At 42.2% G+C, this 22,700-nt stretch overlaps 1 protein-coding gene across 6 annotated transcripts in view; it reads right to left on the bottom strand.

Annotated features, from left to right (window-relative positions):
• The window catches only part of DSTYK (dual serine/threonine and tyrosine protein kinase), a 55,949-nt gene that overhangs the window by 4,314 nt on the left and 28,935 nt on the right, over nt 1-22,700 (bottom strand). For 4 of the 6 annotated variants that reach the window (XM_024133796.3, XM_024133798.3, XM_028488534.2 and 1 more), the window contains 9 exons: nt 14,248-14,917; nt 8,919-9,172; nt 8,432-8,515; nt 7,592-7,768; nt 6,834-6,963; nt 6,302-6,458; nt 5,725-5,857; nt 3,700-3,813; nt 1,336-1,450 (listed from right to left, as the gene is read on the bottom strand). In XM_024133796.3, the coding sequence (XP_023989564.1) occupies nt 1,336-1,450; nt 3,700-3,813; nt 5,725-5,857; nt 6,302-6,458; nt 6,834-6,963; nt 7,592-7,768; nt 8,432-8,515; nt 8,919-9,172; nt 14,248-14,917 (1,834 nt within the window). The remainder of the gene's footprint in view (nt 1-1,335; nt 1,451-3,699; nt 3,814-5,724; nt 5,858-6,301; nt 6,459-6,833; nt 6,964-7,591; nt 7,769-8,431; nt 8,516-8,918; nt 9,173-14,247; nt 14,918-22,700) is intronic. The other 2 variants (XM_024133797.3, XM_028488535.2) reach the window with 1 other exon arrangement.

Below are 22,700 nucleotides of genomic sequence, written 5' to 3'. Positions count from 1 at the left end.
ATCCTTACATGTATCACTCAGTGAAGGCTTGGGGGAAGACTTGTGGCTAATGAGAGAAATCCAAATATAAATTGCTAATTTTAAGTCTTACCAATACTAATGAGTGACCTGCCATTCCCTTTCCACCTTCCCTGGCAATGACGCAACCTTCCTCATCCATTCAGGCTCAAAACCTCAGAGTCATCTTTTAGTCATTCTTTTCTCTTCATCACCCATATCAAGTTAATTACAAAATCTTGCCCATCCTTCCTCTGAATTGATCTCAAATCTGTAACATCTTTTGTTTCAGCGCTACTACCAACTTAATTCTAGGTCTGGTCTCCACCACTGGTCTCCCTACTTGGCTCTTTCCATGAACATCTCTTTTCATCCCTCACCTGTTCAGAAGCCCAATAGCTCCTTACTTCTTCCACATCAAGCCTTCACTCCACTGCATGAATTTCAAGCTCAAATATATCTTATCTCCAACTTGTTTGCTATTACTTCCCGAACTGATTTCTTTCCTGTCATGCTTATTTCTAATCGGCAATTTTGCTCCTAATTCCTCTCCCCCAGCCTCCAGAATTTTCTCTCCTACCTAACATGGTTGGACTCTAGAGACAGAAAGACCTAAATTCCAATCCCAGCCTCATTACTTCTAGCTCAGTGTTTTGGGGTGGGTTTCTTCATCAGTCTGGCCTCAACTTTATCCATGACATGGACATAAAAATGCATCAGTATCACCACAGAATTGTCATGAGGATTAAATGGAACAAAATATATGACATAACATACCCACAGTGCCTAGCTCAAAGAATATATTAATAAATATACTGAGTTCCCTTCCCACCTACCAAATTTTCCAGATCTCATTCAGTTTCTATCCAGAATTTCACCTCTACCACAAAACCATCTAACATTTCTTCTCTGAACACCAGCATTACATTATGTAGCACTTAATCACATGTTGTCTTATACTGCTTCTTAATTATTTTACCTCTCAATGTATCTCTGTCAACTGTAAGTTCTTTAATGATAGAGGACAACTCTTATTATATAGGAGTTATTCAATCAATACTTTAGGATTAAATAATTGGTTGACTATGGCAATGATGGCACTAGCAGCCCAGAGAGACATCCAAAAGAACAGTTGGTGACTCCCATTTACACCTTTCTTTCTTGCCCCTTTACCTCTTCACTTGTCCCCCTACTTGTCTTAGGTTTCCCCTGTTCTGGTTTCTCCCCTGCCTGTGCCAGAACTGCCAGTAGTACTTGTGGATACTACTTACCCCAAAGGGTAGCACTTGGTTAAAACACGGAGCACTGCCCAAACCCACTCCCTGCCCTCCAGCTTACCTGTGAAAAGTTCAGGGGCCATATGAATTGGTGTCCCCACAATGCTGCCTGACATCATGGCCTCTGGCTTGCAGAATCCTAAGTCAGTGATCTTGGCACGGTTCTGCTTGTCCAGCTGCCAACAAAGCAGGGTGAGAGTCATCCTATGCCTGGTCCTGCACATAGCGCTCAGCTGCATACCCAAGCTCAAAAGTAGGCATCTACCTCACAGCAGTACTTAATCAACTCTGCCTCTATTCTCCCTGTCTCTAGATTCACTCCCATTACTGTCTTCTCTCCATACTGTAAACAACCTGATGGCAAGGACTGTCTTTTTCATCTTTGTATCCCCAGCACTTAGCATAGTGCCTAGCACATATCAGGAGCTTAGCAAATCTTGGAGGAATGAATAAGAGAAGGACACTGAGGAAAGTATTATTAGTTCCTGATTATTCTCCTCTGACCTCCAGAACCCAGGGCAGAAAGTTGCTAAATAAGAAGGTTGAGGTCCTCTGGTCAGCTGAGGAGTGTTTTTTAATTCCCTCTAGTTTCCTTTCCTGAGGTCCAAGACAATAAATCTGTCCCAGATGAATGGATAAAGAAGATGTATATATATATACAATGGAATACTACTCAGCCATAAAAAAAGAACGAAATAGTACAATAACATGATGGAACTAGAGATTATCGAAAGAAGTGAAGTGAGTCAGACAGAAAAAGACAAGTATCATATGGTATCACTTCTCTGTGGAATCTAAAATATGATACAAATGAACTTATTTACAAAACAGAAGCAGACTCACAGATATAGAAAACAAACTTATGGTTACCAAAGGGGAAAGGGGGTAGGGGAGGGATAAATTAGGAGTTTGGGATTAGCATATACCAACTTCTATATATAAAACAGATAACAAGATCCTATTGTATAGCACAGGGAACTACATTCAATATCTTGTAATAACATAAAATGGAAAAGAATACGAAAAGGAATATATATGTAGAACTGAATCATTTTGCTGTACACCAGAAACTAACACATTATAAATCAACTATACTTCAATAAAAATAAAAAATTTAAAAAAAATCTGTCTCATTTGGCTATTGACAAGCCTCTTAGGTTTCAGCCTATAATTTTAGGAAGATATTTCCCTCCCCCCAAAACTGCTATCATCTTTATATATCATTTTTTAAAATAAATTTATTTTTTGGCTGTGTTGGGTCTTCATTGCTGCACGCGGGCTTTCTCTAGTTGTGGCGAGTGGGGGCTACTCTTCGTTGTGGTGCGTGGGCTTCTCATTGTGGTGGCTTTCCTTGTTTCGGAGCACGGGCTCTAGGTGCGCGGACTTCAGTACTTGTGGCACGTGGGCTCAGTAGTTGTGGCTCGCAGGCTTAGTTGCTCCACGGCATGCGGGATCTTCCCAGACCAGGGCTCGAACCTGTGTCCCCTGCATTGGCAGGCGGATTCTCAACCACTGCGCCACCAGGGAAGCCCTCTTTATATATCATTTAAGTGTTGCCAGAGACACTTCAATGATAATCCAATATATTTTCAAAAGGAGTATGTCAAAAGATTCTTTATAATTTAGATAACAGGACTGGTAGGTTCATGACTATCTTACCTTTTAAGGTGTGTTTACCCATCTCAGTCCTCATCCAGCATCTCAAACCCTAAGCAATAACAAGACCTGGAATCCTCAAAAATATCAATGTCACAAAAGCAAAAAAAGGCAGGACTATTCTAGATTAAGAGGCTAAAGAGACATGACAAAATGCACTGTATGATCCTTGGATTGGATCCTGGGCCAAACAAACAAATAGACCATATTTGGGATAGTTAAACATATTTGGGACAACTGGAAAATGTTAATATAGACTGTGTATTAACTAATAATATTGTATCAATTTAAACTTCTTGGGTGTGAATAATGGCATTTTAATTAAGTAGAAGAATGTCCTTTTCCTTAGAAGATACAAGCTGAAGTATATAGGAGTAAAGTTTTATCTGCAAGTTACTCTCGTATAGTTCAGTAAAAAATGTATGTGTGTGTGTGAAGAAAGAGAGAGACAGAAACAAAGAGACTACACTAGGAAAGAGAATATGAATCTGGGTGAACAGTATGTGGGTCTTCATTGTACCACTCTTTTAGCTTTTCTGTAAGTTAAAATTTTCTCAACAGTGTTGGGAGAAAAAATCTTAAGCAATATAAGCTAGGCCTATGATGCAACTCCTCCCTAAGCTTCAAGTCCAAGATACCATGATCCACTCTGCTGTTAACTGGTCACAGTCTTTTCCTGTGACTGAATTTACATTTATGTGTACCTCCCTCCAAAGGTCACTTACACATAGAGACAGGGAGTTATCTTGGGGAAACAGCTCTTACTTACCAGCACATTTTTCAGTTTGATATCACGGTGGACAAGTCCCTGGCTGTGCAGGAAGCGTATTCCTTCCACCACATCTAGTGCTATCTGCAAACGGGTCTCCAGGGTCAGCCCAGCCTTGGGGAGACAAAAGGGTTTACTTGTCACTAAGAAGACAACTCCTCAATCCAACTTGCTTATACCAACTAAGAGTTCCTTCTGTGAGATACTGAAAGACTGACCACACTAGGGTACACAAGGACAGAAAAGTGAATGAGAATAAGGGAAGAAGAAGGCAGTCAGGAGAGGGAAATAAAGGAAAAGCAAAGAAGGGCAAGCCATAAAGGCCAGATCAAATCCCTTGGAGGCAGCACTTAGGCCAGCTGGATGATCCCCAGATGTGACTAGGAGAGCCACAACCAAACGCCTGAAGGCATGAGTGCATCTCTAACCCTGAACAAACTCTAGAACTGCCTTAGAGGCTCAAACTGAGTATTTCTAGGACTCTCAGGCAGATTTACTTCCATTGCTTTGTACGACTGGTTAGCCTTTGGTTGTACGGATTCAAATACCAAAGTCACTCATCTTATTTCTACCAAGCCTCCAATTTAGGGTCTCTTGAATTCTGGAGAATATTATATCACTCATCCAAAAGCCCATATATGGTTCTCTAACCCACTTATGGAAAAGCATCACATGGTACTTAGCTTAACTCCCCTGAAATGAAGGAGGAAAGCTACTTGCAGAGTCATTTTTTTCACCGTATTGATTTCTCATGGCTCCTGCAAGCATTTCTAAGGATTCTTCTGTCTTATTCCATATAAACTGGTACAAGAGGCACCTGTGAGAAGGGACCTACCAGATACTCTGGGGTTAGCTTTTCCAGCTCCAGTGTAGAGGACAAACAAAAGAAACCTCTCTATTTCCCTGCTGGTGGCTGTTTTAGATGAGGGGAACTCAACATCCAACTGAGGGTATTTCACCTTCATTCAAAATCTTTTGCTTCTCACTGTCTACAGCAGAATTTGAATGCTATGGAACTCTTTAACATTTTTGGTCTTCTATAATTTGTTCCCAACATTTCTTTGCATATTATCTCCCCTCTATTCCCCAAATGAACCAGCTGCTCCAACAGTCAGTGTCCTTCAAATGTTCTGGGCACTAAGCTATTCCTTCCCCCTGGTATGACCTCTTCTTTCCATCTGCCCAAATTTTACCCATCAGGGTTCACTTATCCAACTCAAATGCCACCTGTTCATGAAATATTCACTGACTACAATTATTTTCTTTTCTTTTCTTTTTTTTAATTTTTTTAAAATTTATTTTTGGCTGTGTTGGGTCTTCATGGCTACGTGCGGGCTTTCTCTAGTTGTGGTGAGCAGGGGCTACTCTTCATTGTGGTGCGCGGGCTTCTCATTGCAGTGGCTCCTCTTGTTGCAGAGCACGGGCTCTAGGTGCACGGGCTTCAGTAGTTGCAGTACACGGGCTCAGTAGTTGTGGCGTGGGGGCTTAGTTGCTCCGCGGCATATGGGATCTTCCCAGACCAGGGATCGAATCCGTGTCCCCTGCACTGGCAGGCTGATTCTTAACCATTGTGCCACCAGGGAAGTCCCTACAATTCTTTTAAAAGCCCCTGGCCAATTATACTTTTTGATATCCCCTTATGTTGCTTAATACAGGGCCTTGCACAAAGTAGTCACTAATAAATATTTGTTGACAACAAAAACTAGCTTAATTCACTGAGAACAAAAAAGAGAAAGAATAGCAGAGTTATAGGAAGCTTCTGCTCTTCTGTGTAGTCTAGATTTTTACACTACCACGAGAGGTACAAGTGGTGAACTGCAGTATTCTGGATATAAACTGGGCAAAAAAACATGTTCTGAGACATTTTTAAGGTTTTTTGGAAATGAAGGTAATAAAGCTTGATTACTCCAACACTGTCTTATGAGAGCTAGAGGCTCTGAATAAAGAAGAAAGGAGGAAAGGCCAGAAAGGAACCTGTGGATCTGGCTGCCAGCTGGACCTCACTCGCTCCTCGCCCTGCCTCACCTTCAGCCCACTGTAGAGGTCCCGGTGCAGCCGCTCCATAATGAGCAGCACAGCGATGCTGGAGCCACCACCATAGTTGTAGTCGATGACGGAACCGTGCAGATCCACCAATCGCTCATGCTTCGGCAGAGACCTGGTGAGAAGCGGAAAGGTCTGGGCTAGAGCTAACCTTGCATAGCATGTCACTAGAGTGGAAGAAATAACTCTGAGACCGTGCATAGTCCAGGCCCAGAGGTAATAGCCCTCAGTACAGAGAGAGAGCAAAGAGAATGGCCTCTCTAACGAGGACAGAGAATTATGGAATCTAAAAACTGACAGGCCTTAAGGACTAAGGAAGAAAGTCAAATGGAAGGATGGGTCTGAGAAATTAGGATGTGGGGAAAGGGCAGGTAAAGGCAGGAAAGGCCTTGAAGAGAGCACATATCTGGGCCAGACACTGGAGTACTGGTCTACAACATTTTGAGACATAGGAATGGAGAGACAAGGTATACTATAGCTCTTGGTATAAAATTTATACCAGGCTTCTAGCTTCTTCTCTGGATCGTTCCCCACAAAGATGAATGAGACCAGAACCTACCTCATGTAGTGGAACTCCAAAGCTAGGTCATTCCAGTGCTTCTCATCTGGAGGGACAACCGACTTGAGGGCACAAGGGAAGTGTCCCCCCCAATTGTCACACAGGTACACCACACCATACTGGCCCCGGCCCAGTTCCTGTCCCAGTTTAGGTTTACCTATAAGGTACAGAGACAGAGATAAGGCAGGAAGGATGGGAACTTGCTGGGCAACCTCCCTAAGATTCTTAGACGTGGACCTGCCTAGAAGCAGGAAGTCATAATTATGCCAGGGGAAGAAATCTGGATGTTTTCTAAACCAGTAGTAAACTAACTGGTTTAATTTAAATAAACTTTGGTTGTGTTATTTGAACTATATAAATAGCAGGACCAAAGAGACTTCATCAGAAATTCAAAAATACATCAATGGGTGTTTAGGCAGCTTCGCAAGGAAGCAGCTTTAGACACTGGGATTCTCCAGGGTTGGACATGAGGATGTCAGGTATCCAGACCCTTCCTCCTCCAATTTACTAGGGAAAAAAAATAAGGACTCACGATGCAGCAAGACATCCTGTAAAGAACGGCTTTCCAGCGAAAGGCGGGCCAGGCGGGGAGCATGATCTTTCCGAACCTTCAGCCATAGATCTTCAGTCTTCTCCAACCGGCCTGAGTGGCCAGCTTCCAGCTGGGAAGGAAAAAGAAGAAAGAAATATGACTTATCAGGTCCCCAGCTCTGGCTTTCTCACTTATTATATAGGGATAATAATATCTACCTCATGAGGATACCTGTGAGAATTAAATAAGATATATGTAACATAGCTCAGAGATTGGCAGATAGTGAGCATTCATTAAGTAATACTTTTTCTTCCTGGATGCATAATCACATCTACCCACCCACCCAGCCCTCCACACACATGTACACATGCACACGCGCACACCCCGAAGGGATAAGCAGATGTCACATAACTGCAAACTACTATGGAAGTTGGAATGTCATCCCTTTCTGTCACTCATTCCTAAAATACTGTATAAACTCATAAAAAATTCCTACCCCTCGATTTTCATTCCTCACTCAGTGAAGTAGGGAGAAATTAATTGAGTTCCCTCCATTCTCTCTAGAGTTAGGAAAATATCCACATGAAAAATTTACTGATGAAACAACCTGTAACTTAGTATTATCCTTTAACAGAATAGAAAGGAAATATACTGATGATTTTTTAAAAATTATGTAGACAGCAGTAGACAAAACATTCCACAGTGGGTGAGGTTCCTCTCCAATTGATCCAGCTGTATGTCCTTTCCTATATACCCACCTGCCGCAAGGAGGCTGCAAAGGCCTCATGAGAACTGTTGAGCCGAGTCCGGAATTGGCTGCAAATGCTCTTGGCCAACTTGGAGGCACTGAGGCTCTCGATGGCTTCCTGGGCCACCTTTCTCTTCCACTCTAGCGTGATGGCAGGTGGGCTCACCCATGTGATGCGCTGGATGATCTGTCAGGATGAGGACAGTGAGAACACTGAGGGATGGGAGACAGGAACCACTAGGAAGAACCAACACCCCTCCCTCTCTGGGCTACCCACTCGTTAGGCCAGGATCTTAAGATAAGACCTGTATGAAGTCCAGCACTCCTCTCCAATTCCATCTACCTCAAAATCGGGGCTCAGCCCAACGGAAAGCATCAAAGAACACTAGGCCTAGTCTGCATGCTCACAAATCAGTACATTACATTCAGTACTGGGGGTGCCTGATAAATCCCTTTCTAAATACAGCAAATAACTCTACGTAAGAGTCAGATGGAACATCAGAAAGGAAACCACACTCATGGCCCCTGGCAACAAAGCCTGGTTCTGAGAAAACACTTAGGTTGGGAAAAAGAAATATGAAGAAGCTACAGAAGCAGGGTTTTATGGCTCCATAAAATATCATTTAGACACATCACTTTTAAGAGTTAAAGGGGGCACTGTTAATAATTATTTCAGAACAGGCATAAACCAGGATTCTCCCAGGCAGGCAAACCAGGACAAATGGCCACCTGCCCTGACAGACATCAGTTTGTTTAGGACAGACATCCTAGACATCAGTTTCTGTTGGAGCGACCAAGATTCACCTAAGCCAACTAGGGGCTGAAAAACACTTCCCTAAACAACCTCTACCTGTTTGATTTGCTCCCACAGCATCCTTGTAACTGAGGACCCTGAGTGAAATGTGACTTCAACATGATAGGCAGCATTTAAGATCTGAAAGAGAGTATACAAATGAAAGTCAATATTCCCTGAGTAGAGTGGCTAATTAAAAATGCAATAAATGATATTTATTTCAAGAACATGGTCCAGTTTCAAGGTTCCCAAATCTATCCCTCAGTATATGTGCAGAGTCAATGCAGGCTGATCATCTATATTTGGTGACTATTTGGGCTCCTTTACTTCATCGTCATCTTCTTGCTCATTGACTTAACTGCAATTTAACAGTTCACAAGCACCTCCCACAGGCAGTGGTCATGAGATAGGAAAACAAAATAAAATTCAAACTGGACTGGCAAAAAGCTGAAAGGGTAATTCTTGACTAACTCGAAGCTGGGTTCGTGGGTAGATTCTGTTTCATGTGTTATCTGTGACACGCTCTTAACTACCCTTTGAGTACCTGTTTGAGATAGTTACTGGTGATGTGAACCGAGACATCCTGAGACTTCTCCAGGCTCTGCAGACACCGTTCCAGGGTTCCGACGAAGCTCTCACGTAGGTAATCCACAGAGCTGATCAGCTTGTTAGCCACTGCTTGATTAAGCCGGGAGATGATGAGTTCCTGGATCTGTCGGATGCAGCATTTGATCTCTCTGGTGCCCACTGGTTCTCCATTCTCAGGGACAATGACATCTATGGAGGCAGAGCAAAAAGCTGGTTGGCTGTGAGGGGAAGGGGCAGGCACACTGAATAAAGGCAGCTCCCAAGTCAGACCCAAGGAGCTACCATGAACAACAGCTACTAAATGCATATGGCTGACAAACTGACTCTCAGTATGACCATGGGCCATGCAATCCTCAACTACTTAAGGCATCTAAGAATCGTGAGAAGGAGCAACTGTGTACAGAATGAACCTACTGATTTTGTCAGCTCTTATATCACGTTTATAGAAGAGGGGGAACAACATTTATTGACTGCAGACTATTTGAAATGCACAGTAAGTATTTTTCATATGTAATCTAATTTAATCCCAACAACAACACTGTCAGGGGTATATTACTGGTTATATTTTATATGTCAGGAAAAAGCCTCAAAGAGAGAATAAAGTAGGCACTGGGAAGGGATGGTACAGTTAGGAAGTAATATAGCATCTGAACCCAAAGCTCATGGATTCCAAAGCCTCTGATCTTTGTAATAATTCACACTTCCTAGCATATTAATGAGAAAAGTCCAAGAGTCAAGAATTCAATTTTAATCAACTACTAGAGAAATAAAAAGTAAAACTGGAACGTTGTCCCCACTATGCTACTAGCTGTCAGGATTAGAAAAGTCTGTTTTGCAAACCAGAGGACAGAAGAACTTAAGAGAAGACAAATCACCTATAAAAACTCCACTCCTAAAAAGGCCCTCTCTAATGTTAGAAACTTATATTGGTACCACCTCTTTGGAAGAAATCTGGAAATATCTATCAAAAATTTAAGCTAACCAACCAATAAACAAAAGAAATCTATACACCCTTTGACCCAACTATTGTTTCTGCTTCTAGGAATTATTTTTCTAGAAATATACCCTTACAAGTCTCAAATACATGCATGCACAATGATGATCAATGCAGTATACTCTGAGAAAGAAAGAAAGAAAGAAAGAAAGAAAGAAAGAAAGAGAAAGAGAGAAAGAGAAAGAAAGAAAGAAAGAAAGAAAGAAAGAAAGAAAGAAAGAGAAAGAGAGAAAGAGAAAGAAAGGGAGGAAGGAAGAGAAAGAAGGAAGGAAGGAAAGAAGGAAGGAAGGAAGAAAGAAAGGAAGAAAGGGGCTTCCCTGGTGGCTCAGTGGATAAGAATCCGCCTGCCAATTCAGGGGACCCAGGTTCGAGCCCTGCTCCGGGACGATCCCACATGGCTGTGGAGCAGCTGGGCCCATAAGCCACAACTACCGAGCCTGCACTCTGGAGCCCACGAGCCACAACTACTGAGCCCGTGTGCTACAACTGCTGAGGTCTGTGCGCCTGGAGCCCATGCTCCGCAACAGGAGAGGCCACCACAATGACAGGCCCATGCACCACAACGAAGAGTGGCCCCTGCTCGCCACAACTAGAGAGAGCCCACGCACAGCAACAAAGACCCAATGCAGCCAAAAATAAATAAATAAATTTATTTCTTTAAAAAAAGAAAGCAAGAAACAGCCTACATATCCAGTAGTAGGGGAACAGTTAAATAAATTAAGGTACATCCATTAGAAGAAGACAAATTTCTCTGCACATTTATGGAAAGATCTCTAAGATACGGGGTAAGTGAAAAAGCAAGGGCAGAAGAACATATAGAGGAAAACTAGATGACTAGGAGACAGTATCCTTTTATCTTTGAGTAAAGTACTACATTTACAGGTATTATCTTTTCAAAAAATAAATAATTTATAAAGTATGTATGTCATGGGACTTCCCTGGTGGCGCAGTGGTTGAGAATCCGCCTGCCAATGCAGGGGACACGGGTTCAGGCCCGGGTCCGGGAGGATCCCACATGCCGCGGGGCAGCTGGGCCCGTGCGCCACAGCTGCTGAGCCTGAGCTCTGGAGCCCGCGAGCCACAACTACTGGGCCCGCAGGCCACAGCTGCTGAAGCCTGCACGCCTAGAGCCTGCCCACCGCAACGAGGAGTGGCCCCCGCTCTCCGCAACTAGAGGGAGCCCATGTGCAGTGACGAAGACCCAACGCAGCCAAAAATTTAAAAAAAAATAATAATAAAAAAAAAAAGTATGTATGTCATGATACCTAGTGTGCATGCATTACCTTTATTTTATTTTTTTTAAACTCTTTTTTTAAATTAATTAATTTATAATTTATTTATTTATTTATTTTTGGCTGTGTTGGGTCTTCGTTTCTGTGTGAGGTCTTTCTCTAGTTGTGGCAAGCAGGGGCCACTCTTCATCGCGGTGCACGGGCCTCTCACTGTCGCGGCCTCTCTTGTTGCGGAGCACAGGCTCCAGACGTGCAGGCTCAGTAGTTGTGGCTCAAGGGGAACCTGTATCCCCTGCATTGGCAGGCAGATTCTCAACCACTGCGCCACCAGGGAAGCCCTACCTTTATTTTAAAACAAACAAAAATCAGTAATAAAAATCTGGCTCCATAGGATATGTGGCAGCTCTCTTCTAAATCTACTTGTCATTGCCTCAAGGATACCCAGAATGTATTAGAACAAGGTAAGAAGCAGCACATAAGTCCTGTCTAAGATGTAGCCAACTAGGTAAGTAGAACCACAAGTCCAGGATGTAGTTAACAGATCCAGACATTTGATCTACTTGTTCCCAGTTACTCCACATCTGAGCTAACCACTGTGTCCCAGGTACCAAACATCGTATACCTGGTACATGATAGACAATCAAACGTTTCATTGACTGCTCAACCTACCTGCCCTGACAACCCTTTATCATGTCTACTCTGATGCTGGCATTGATGCTCCAGTGTCTTTTATTCAGGCACTGAATTAAATTAAACATTCAGAAGATTTCCTAGGATTTCCACTGCAAGTGAGCACTTCTCAGCAACTCCTCCCTACAAAGGGAATTCGCCAGAGGTATCTCTGTTCATCTTTAGAAAGACCTATAAGAAATCAAGCATGCTATGCTTACTAAAGTATATTTCCTTTGTATCTGTAAGTGTGACAAACATATACCATCACTCACACACTCATTCATTCTCCAAAGATATACTATACACAGACTCTGTTATTTGCTGCAAGGGATATAGTGATGAATAAAGACCCAGATCCTCTTCTTCATTTCTAGGATTTTAGAAAATAGGGGAACATAAATAACTATAATAATAAGATAAAAAGTGAAATACACCAGAAATTTCAGTTCCAGATGAAATTCTATGGGAGTTCAGATGAACTGCGATCATTATTAGCTAAGAAAATTAAAGACAACTTCATGAAAAATGTTATTTGGAAGAGGCCTTGAAGGTTAGGTAGGATTTGAAAATTCACAAATAAAAGACATTCAGGGGGCTTCCCTGGTGGCGCGGTGGTTGCGCGTCCGCCTGCCAATGCAGGGGAACCGGGTTCGCGCCCCGGTCTGGGAGGATCCCACGTGCCGCGGAGCGGCTGGGCCCGTGAGCCATGGCCGCTGAGCCTGCGCGTCCGGAGCCTGTGCTCCGCAACGGGAGAAGTCATTCAGGTTTAGGGCAGGGCATAAGCAAAAAAAAAAAAAAAAAAAAAAAAGTAAAGGAAGCATACAGAGGACAGGAAGCAGTTGAGACCAACCAAAAAAGAAATTACAGGAAGGTGCATAGTGGGAAATAAGACTGAGAAAGTTGGAAAGGGTTAGGCTTTGGAAGATCTTGAATGCTAGGCTAAGGAGTCTTAACTCAGTCTGTAGAAACAGAGCCAATAAGATGAACTGGAGAAAGGAGAGAAAGATGTCAGTGAGATCAGTCAGGTAACAATAGTTCAGTTAGACTACAGAGGAAGGAATAGAGAAGCAAAGGTATATATGAAATAGGGAAGAAGACTCAGCAGGACTTGGCGACTGACTGGATAGGGGGACAAGAGAAAGAAAACAGTTAAAGACCATGCTGAGGTTTTTGTTTGTTTGTTTAAGACTTTTTTTTTTTACTTTAAAAAATTTTTTTATTTTTATTATTTGGCCAAGCCACGCAGCACGTGGGATCTTAGCTCCCTGACCAGGGATCAAACCCGTGCCCCCTGCATTGGAAGTGCAGAGTCTTAACCACTGGACCACCAGGGAAGTCCCCACGCTGAGGTTTTGAAGCTGGTTCCCAGGAAGATGGTAGCATCGGTAACTGGGAACAGATTAAGAAGCAGTAAGCCATGGAAATTAAGAGTATGGGCTCAGGAATCAGACTGTCTAGATTCAAATTCTGCCTCTACTATTTAGTAACTGTGTGACCTTGAGCAAACTACTTAACCTGTCTAAGCCTGAGTTTCCTCATCTAGAAAATGGCAATAAGCAGAATCCACCTAGGGAGGTTGTTTTAGAAAAAAAACAAAACCAAAAAACTGATGCTAGGTCCCATGTCAGAAATGCTGATTAGTAGGTCTGGAGTGGTCTTTAATGGTCTCAAGCATCATCTACATTTTCAAAAAGCCTCCCAGGTTATTTGGATGCATAGCCATGACTGAGAACCTAAAGGGTAACTTGCAAACCACGTACTTTAATTAATAGGTAGTAGAGCTAATGTTCATGCAGAAGTCAGTATACAAAGTCAGCAGCATCTAAATCTCAGACACCAAAAGACCAGACTAAGCATTTGGCCCAGTTTTGTTAACAGTCATTCATGAAGAATGGGAACGCCAGAAAAGCTAAAACCGCTACTTTGGGAAATCCTTCTGAGTTAGGTCTCAGGAGCAGCCTGAAAAGAAAATGAGACCATGACACACTAAAAAGAACCGACAAAGAAGCATGGGCCATGCCAAAGGAACCAGGGTTAAAGCATGACTTAGTGACATTCTTCAAGAAGCTCTTCTCCAGGTTTATCAAGGTCAAGGGGATACAGATATAAACTGGAGACTAAAGGGCACTATTGGGATGAATTTACCAAAAGCTGGACTAACAGTCCTAGGAAGGAATGATGGTGGAATCTTCCAGGAAGGTCTCTCAGAACAAGAGAGGCCACCTTGGCTAAATGATTTAAGGTGGGCTCCTGCTAGTGACCGTGGGGGTAGGTGAGATGATCCTGAGGTTCCTTTGGGCTTCAGAATTAATGTACTCAACTTCCAGCTGGAAAAGAGTTAGAGGATGCTGTAGTCCCCGCACCCTAGCAAGTTCTCTAGGACCTACCTTTAAACTCCATGTTGGCAGCATCATCCAGAAGTTCCTCCTTCATGGTGTTAAGCGTCTCAACGATCATGTCCTTCATTTCCTCCTGCTTTCGGTTGGCAATATTCATCAGTGATTCGTACAACTCATTCTCCTTTTTTCGTGTATATTCTAGACGTTTGGGAGTAATCTGCAGGTCCCGCTGCATGTCAAAGGCCTGGTTAATAAAGATGTCGAGGCAGCGGCAGTGCACCAGGTTCAGGGCCTTGGCTGCGTCCACCAGGTGAGTCTGTAGCACCTGGTGAGAAAATGTGTTCAAGTGTCTCAGCTTCTCACTTTGCTCCACCAACATGCTCTGAGCTTTGGTGTCCTGGCTGGGGGTCCCACAGTTACAGTGACTGCTGCTCAGATAGCCCAGGTCAGTTAGCTGGCGATGGAGTGGTGATCTTTCATTCTCCATTCTTCTGGTGGAGGAGCTGATTAACTCCGAGCCCAGCTTCGGCACTTTGAAAAAGAATATGGGAAAGGAGAAATACTTTCGGATTTCCTGAAGCTCTTGCTCCTCCCTTTCAGAGAGTTCATCTTTGTGGAGTGCATAGGTTATCACAGGCAAGAAATCATTCACCAAGTCACCCAGAACATCCACTGTGGGCCGGAGGGCTTGGCACGGTGCTACCACAATGTCCACTTCCTAGAAGGGATAGGGGGTCATATCAGCACTTCAGGGTCAGAACCAATCCTTGCCTCCCCAAAGTCCCACACTGATATCGAAATCCAGATCTATGATGGGGCAACTGAACTTCGGTATGCCCCAATCATTTGTCCACCTCCTTCCTTGGTTACCAACACTCCCTGGTGCAGCCTATGCAGGCAGGCACTCGTCTAGAGAGACTGAAAAAACAAATAAGTAGAAAGTATGGCAGTCCTTTTAGCCATTTTAGATAAAAAAGATATTTTGTCCCTTTTGTTGCTTTACAAACTCCCATTAATTCCCTCTGATGGAGAAATAAGACAAATAGTAGAAGAAAGAACTCTTAACAGACTGGGAGTGAATTTGCCTAGAACATTCCTCCCCCTCTTTCTAACCTGACTAACTCATCCCTATCTTTCTAACCTGGCTAATCCCCAACGTCCTTCAAATCTCAATGTATACATCGTGTCATACCCCTCGGGAGTCTTTCCTATTACACAATCCCGAGCACTCTCTACTTCCCTTTTCTTAATGTTCAACACATTTATAATTTATTTATTTAAAACCTCATTTTTTCCCATTAGCCTATAAACTCTTTGAGGACAGGGACCATGTCTATCTTGTTCACTGCTATAACTCCAGTGCCGAGTACAGAGTAAGTGCTTAACTTTGTTGAATCAATCAATCAAGCAGCCAACTAAAGGCTAGATCTGCCAAACATTACCGTCCTATTCTAGGAGTTGGCAGGCATCGCAAAGTCTTAGCCACCTAAGTCTCAGGAATACCTCTATGCCCATGCTCACTTGGTCTGGCAGAGACTAAGATTTGCCTATCCAACATTTAACCTCTGCATTATTAGGAAGGCAATGTCTTTTATAGACAGAGGTGGCCAATATTGGGTGGGGCAACAGGAAAGCTCTTTAAAGGGTTGATTCTACTAGTAAGTACACCCTTTGGACTTGCCCTTCTTGCTTGGAGCACAGATGTGACAGACAGAGCAGCAGTGATCACCCTGCAGTCCTTGGGCAAACGTGAGAGTAGAAGCCAGCCCTGAGGATGATGAAGCAAAAAGAAATAGGGGGACTTCTCTGTGGCGCAGTGGTTGGGAATCCGCCTGCTAATGCAGGGGACACGGGTTCAAGCCCTGGTCCGGGAAGATCCCACGTGCTGCGGAGCAACTAAGCCTGTGCGCCACAACTACTGAGCCTGCGCTCTAGAGCCCACGAGCCACAGATACTGAGCCCGCGTGCCACAGCTACTGAGGTCTGCACGCCTAGAGCCTGTGCTCTGCAACAAGAAAGGCCACTGGAATGAGAGGCCCATGCACCGCAACGAGGAGTGGCCCCCGCTAGCCGCAACTGGGGAAAGCCTGCGTGCAGCAATGAGGACCCAATGCAGCCAAATATAAATAAATAAATAAATTAATTAATTAATTTTTTAAAAAAGAAAGAAATAGGGAGCTTGGATCTCTGATGACTGCAGAGCTGCCACACCAGCCCTCAACTGCCTAGCTTTAGACTTCTTTTATGTGAGGGACAAAAAGTAACCTCTGTCTTGTTTAAGCAAGCCCCTATTTTTCTGATTGTTACATACGATGGAATCCAATCATAACTGATAAACCCAACGCCTAAAGTGACTTTCAAGAATGATCTTTGGTTTAGAAACAACTTTCCACAGGTCCTTTCCCTAGCTAGTAGCTTCTTTTTATTGTTCTACTTCTTTCCTAAGGATCTTGAAGCACTTAAGAGCATGTATTTCCATCCATGCATAGGTTCCTCCAAATCTCTGAAATTGCCTACTTTGCCTGGCACTCCAGACCTAAGTGTTGACCTGGAGACTTGTGCCTATATCACCATTGCAGGCACACCAACTCCAAAGTCTGCAGACTCAAAATCAATCCTTTGCAGAATTCTAGTACATTTTAAAGAGTTATGAAAGAACTCAACACAAATCTGCTCAAGTCTGTGTCCTTAACAGTTATCAGATGTTGCAAATTTACTTTATTTGAAATCTAAGATATGCAATTTGTTTATTTTCTTTCAGACTAATACTCTGTTTTTATTCCTTTTTTGAGCAATAGGTATTATTGATGAAAGATTTTTAAAAATCAAAACCTGGGATCTTTTCCTTTTTGATTTCCTCCAGATAAGGAAGAAAGGGCTGGGAAATGCCAGCCTATTGTTTCTTGTAGTGTGTGTGTGTGTCTGTCTGTGTGTGTGTGTCTGTGTGTGTGTCTGTGTGTTGAAGGACAGACAAAAGAGAGAGAGAGAGAGAGAGCGCTCTCCTATTTCCAGCGAAGCACAAAGGTCTCACCTTCTTCCTCAACAAAGAACTCATAAATTTTATTCTCAGGTAGGTCATAGAACTTTCATTTGGCTGGCCACTTTGAACTCCCTAAAGCTAAAAGTGCTTTTACCATCTCAGCATTTGTAATTTGAGCAAACACTGTATAAATCCATGTGCTTTCTACCCAAGCCTAGGCCAAGAAGAAATTTGCTGTTTCATGTGTGCCTCGAATTGCATGCAATGTTTTCTGATTGGAAGACTAGTGTGACACTCACCCTGCTATTCAAAACAAGCCCCTTCACTATACTGAGTCACACTGCTGGAGTATCAGTCACTTCATGAGGCAAATTCAAAAAGTGGGTAAGCAAGAACTTTTAGGGTTTAGAGTACAACATGCAATTGCCTAAATGCCAACACTTTAATTACATATAATAATTAGATAGGCTAGAAGAGAATCCCAAGAACTGAAAATTTATAACAAGATAATTATAGATGACAGTGGTTTTTAAAAATATTTTAAAAATTGCTTCTGTATTAAGTATATATATTTTTAAAGGTATAAATCAATCAAACTTATTATAGAAATAGTAAGGGAAGAAAACCTAAATATTCAAAACCAAAGTTAAGTGTTATTTAGAAAGTTTTCAGGAAGAATTTTGTCTGCTTGTTTATTTGATGGATTTTCTTAAAATTCAAAATAAACTTCCAGGTTTTCCTCAAAGGACCATTTTATGTGTGTAACACAACCATCAGCCAAAGCTGCCAAGTCCATTTGTAGAACCAATATCCTTTGTAAGGGACAGTTGACTTTATTTGCTCATAGTTGCAAATTCTTTTTTTTTTTTTTTTTTTGTGGTATGCGGGCCTCCCTCTGCCGTGGCCTCTCCCGTTGCGGAGCACAGGCTCCGGACGCGCAGGCCCAGCGGCCATGGCTCACAGGCCCAGCCGCTCCGCGGCATGTGGGATCCTCCCAGACCGGGGCGCGAACCCGGTTCCCCTGCATCGGCAGGCGGACGCGCAACCACTGCGCCACCAGGGAAGCCCCTGCAAATTCATTTTTTAAAAAATGGATTCAGTGGATAAAGAAGATATGGCATATACACACACACACACACACACACACACACACACACACACACACACACACAGTGGAATACTACTCAGCCATAAAAAGAATAAAATTTGGCCGTTTGCAGTAACATGGATGGACTTGGAGAGCATTACGCTAAGTGAAATTAGTCAGACAGAGAAAGACAAATACTGTATGATATCACTTACATGTGCAATCTAAAAAATAAAACAAACTAGTGACTATAACAAAAAAGAAACAGACTCACAGATACAGAGAACAAACTAGTGGTTACCAGTGGGGAGAGGGAAAGAGCGAGGGGCAAGATAGGGGTTATGAGGTACAAACTACTATGTATAAAATAAATAAGCTACATGGATATATTGTATGATACAGGGAATACAGCCCATATTTTATAATAACTATAAAGGAATATAACCTTTAAAAATTATGAATCACTATGTTTTACACCTGTAACATATAATATTATATATCAACTATACTTCATTTTTTAAAAATTCCCCCAAAATGAATTCTGATGGTAGGTACTGCCTGGTATATTGGCACCTAGAAAGAAGTTGTCTACTCCTAAATACATCTTGTACTAAACAAAAATGGATAGAAAACAAGTACCATGCTCTCTCTTCTCCGTTCCCCAGTTAATTAACTTGTGCAGTCAGTCTCACTGTTCTATCAAGACTGTTGGAAGACAGGCAAAAAGAGCTGCTGGCTGAGACCCTGGCAGCAGTACAAATTAGACCGGAATGTGATATGTGATTCTGCAATACTCACGGCAAAGGGATGACTCATGCCTGATGGTTATAAACAAAAAGGGAAGCCATCACTGTCTCCTGGAGACAGGGAGTGAAAAAAATTCACAGAGAGGATGAGCCCTGTTCTGGGCCCTATTATGGCCACCTGAGAGGGAAGACTGACCTCAGACTGTTTCATGGAAGGCCGTATTCCTTCCTGGCACTTAGAACAGTGGCTGGCACTTAATAAGCATCCAATAAATAAATGTGCAGTTGGACTTCCCTGGTGGTCCAGTGGTTAAGACCCTGTGCTTCCACTGCAGGGGGTGCAGGTTAGATCCCTGGTCGGGGAACTAAGATCCCACCTGCTGCTTGGCGTGACCAAAAAAAATAGTAATAGTAAATAAATAAATAAATGTGCAATTACTGGATGAATAAATGATGCCTTTACTACTTGCTCAAAACCACTTTCAATCATCCTATGTAGAATTTTCTATTTTTAATCCATATCCCTCACATTTATCTGGAACTGCTATTTGCATCTACTCCAAGAATGAAGCAGTGAATTAGCATTCTGCTCCTAACTCAATCAAGGAAGAAGAATCCCAGGGAATCATGAGAGTATGCCATAATTCCCATTTTGAGTCACAGCAAATTCCTAAAGAGATTTCTCTTTTAGAATCCATCTGCACAAATCTGTCGAATCTACATAAGTTGATATGTTACCATCAATTTTCTTGGCAAGATTAAGAGAATGTAATAGAAAGGAGATTGCTACTCTGCAAACACCAGAATTTACCTCTCTGGTTTTGTTTTTTATGTAAAAGTTTTTAATGTAAAATGACACTACCTTAAGTGCCAAGAAGAAATGGCTCAGTCACTGAAGCCTGACCACTTCCTAAGAATATTGGCTCTTACTGGTGAGGACTCCTTACTCTACGGCTCATGGCACATTACCGAAACTCAGTGATAGCTAAGGATGATTATCTTAACTGATGGTTCAAACAGAAGAGGATCACGTACTCAGGTAGCTAATAAGTATCTTTGTTTTCCCTATAGTTCTGAAGCCTCATTACATCACACAGAAGAGAAGTACATAACTATACAAGAGTCCTGCCTTTGCCCGGCAACTGACACAGCCTCGACTCCAGTCCCTGTCTCTGTATTCTACCTATCGTCACTATCAATTCTCCTCCCATGCCCACTCTCACAGGGCAATGGGAGGTCTTTCCCATCTGTCTTTACACAGGATTGATTTTTCCTCATTTTTATACAGTTCCCTGAACTATCACTCTTAAATGTCAATTACATATTAAGGCAAATACCTCCCTCTTCTTGTTACATTGTAGAAAATCCCTTTACTCTTGGTACAAACACTCTCCATTGGGGAGCTGAGACTGACTGAGCTGCTTTCTAGAATATAACAGGCCACAAGCAGCTGTGTCAACCCAGAGCTTTACCCCAGCAGTCGGCATAGAACAGATACAAGCTCATCTCCCTACCTAGTAAAAAGTAGGGAGTGGTAACTCAGAGGCCATAACAAGACTTGGGAAAAACCATAATCCCAACCAAAGCCCTGAACTAGCCACAGAAAGCATGAGACCATCATGCTAGAGGTGGAAATATGTTTACAATCCCAAACACCCCAAAGTAAAGGCTTTAGCTCTGTGTCTCACCTCATAAGCATGAAGCCCTTAAGGATCAGAACTATCTGATTTCATACTGTGATGAATGAGATAACAGACAAGTTGACAAGAATGTACTGAATAGCCTCTGTGCGGTCTATTGGGTTGACCAAAAAGTTCGTTCGGTGAGGGAATACATTGTTTAATAAAATTCTTGGTGAAAATGAAAAACGTGTCTTTTATTCTTACTTAAAACCAAATGAACTTTTTGGACAACTCAATACCTTGTGGATATTCAAACATCCAGGTACCCACATATACAGATAAAAGTAGGAAAGTGACGCTTTATTCTCTTATCACTTACTAGACCCATTAAGAGAGACAATAGTAGAATGGAGAAGAAGGAAGAAGGGGAAACTTTACTTTTAACTTGAACTTTTGTATTTTTTACCTTTTTATAACATCTCTCATTTTATTACAAAAGTACTTCATAATAATTATGAAGAACTTTGCTTCTAACTAGAGCAGGATAACTCTAAGTAAGCTGGAACCAGAAGGATTTAAGTTTGACAAAAGGAAGGAGTTCCACCGTGGATGGCTGTCAGGGAAGGGACAGGTGACTGAGAGAATAGGAAATCCTCTACTCAAGGACACTGATTAATTCATTCAAAGGGAGGCTTACTAAGTGCCTGCCACTGTTCTAGATGCTTTACACTTAGTCTCTTATTTAAGCCTCACACCAGTCCTAAAAGATACAGATTACTACTTCTATTTTACAAATGGGGGACACCCCAGCACCACAGTCACACAGTTAGTTAAGTAACCAAGCCAGGATGTAAGTCCAGGCCCACCTAACTACAAAGACTGTGTTTAAACAGTAACTGAAGGTCCACTGTGTCAGGAACTGTCTGGGCTGGTGTTAGGAAAGTTCTGAAAGAAGAATGAAGGATGGACAAGATGATTTCAGGGACCCTAACAGTCCTACTGTCTATGTTAAAAAGTATACACTGGCTATAAGTAAAAGCCCTGCTCTGCTATGAAACAATGCTGCAAAAGAAGTCAAAAAGAAAATATTTTTAATTGCCCGAATAACAGAATTTCTGCCTGCTGACAGTACTTTCAACCTCTGCATCTCTGAATCAGGGAGGGTTCCCTACTGCCACCATCCATTACCCAAAGGGAAACACAAACAGATCTTTGAGACAGTGAAAATAGAAAGAGATGCCATTTGGTGCAGGAAAGAGGTAGATAGGATCCTTAAAACAGGGAGAAAACAAAAGAGGAAGATTAAGACCATAAACTCTTGCCAGATTTTCCCCCAAAGAGCTAATCTTAGAAGGCCAAAAATGAATCAGTGGTTGTGAATTGAGAAAATATAGCCTCAGCTTAAGCTGTTCTTTTTAAGAGGGATCAAGGCTACTATAGTGAGCATTTAGGGATTTTTAAAAGAATCTTGCCTCTAAACCACATGTATCCTTAATAGGTAAAATTAACCTATTAAAAGTATTACCAGGTTTCTGGGCAAAGAGCAATGTATTGGTTATATTTCACTATGTATGTTAGTGTGTGTTAGGGGAAAGGCAAGAGCGATGTTAAATTCAAAGAACATACAATTACTGCCTAGAAGGAACTTATAATTTAGCATTTGCCTGAACTTCCCATATCCTTTTTTAACACATCACTTCAGTTCCCCTTTATTTCTGCCCCATAAAATCAGGGTTTCTTTAATTATGTTTCTAGAATAGCATTATTTCTGTTATACATATTACCCCAACTTTGTTTCTTTTCCCTTAGAAACGGCCATCTTTGACCTAATTCCATATACTCTCTCCTCCCAAAAGTATCTGCTTACCTTGAAGACAGTCACCCAAGCTTCTTTCCAACTTTTTACCAGTCAACTGTTATCTTTCAATCTAGATACATTCAAGAGAAGCCATGGTATCTAACTAAAAGTAAGCAACACATAAATTTAGTTTCATAAGGCACCAAAACAAATACCAAAAACTAGACAGAAATTGAGAGAAGCTAGTTTTCTAGCAACAAACAATGTT

The sequence above is a fragment of the Physeter macrocephalus genome, chromosome 4 (assembly GCF_002837175.3).
Source record: "Physeter macrocephalus isolate SW-GA chromosome 4, ASM283717v5, whole genome shotgun sequence".
Classification (NCBI taxonomy): domain Eukaryota; kingdom Metazoa; phylum Chordata; class Mammalia; order Artiodactyla; family Physeteridae; genus Physeter; species Physeter macrocephalus.
The sequence above is the reverse complement of the archived record's forward strand: the minus strand, read 5'-3'. Positions and strand labels throughout refer to the sequence as shown.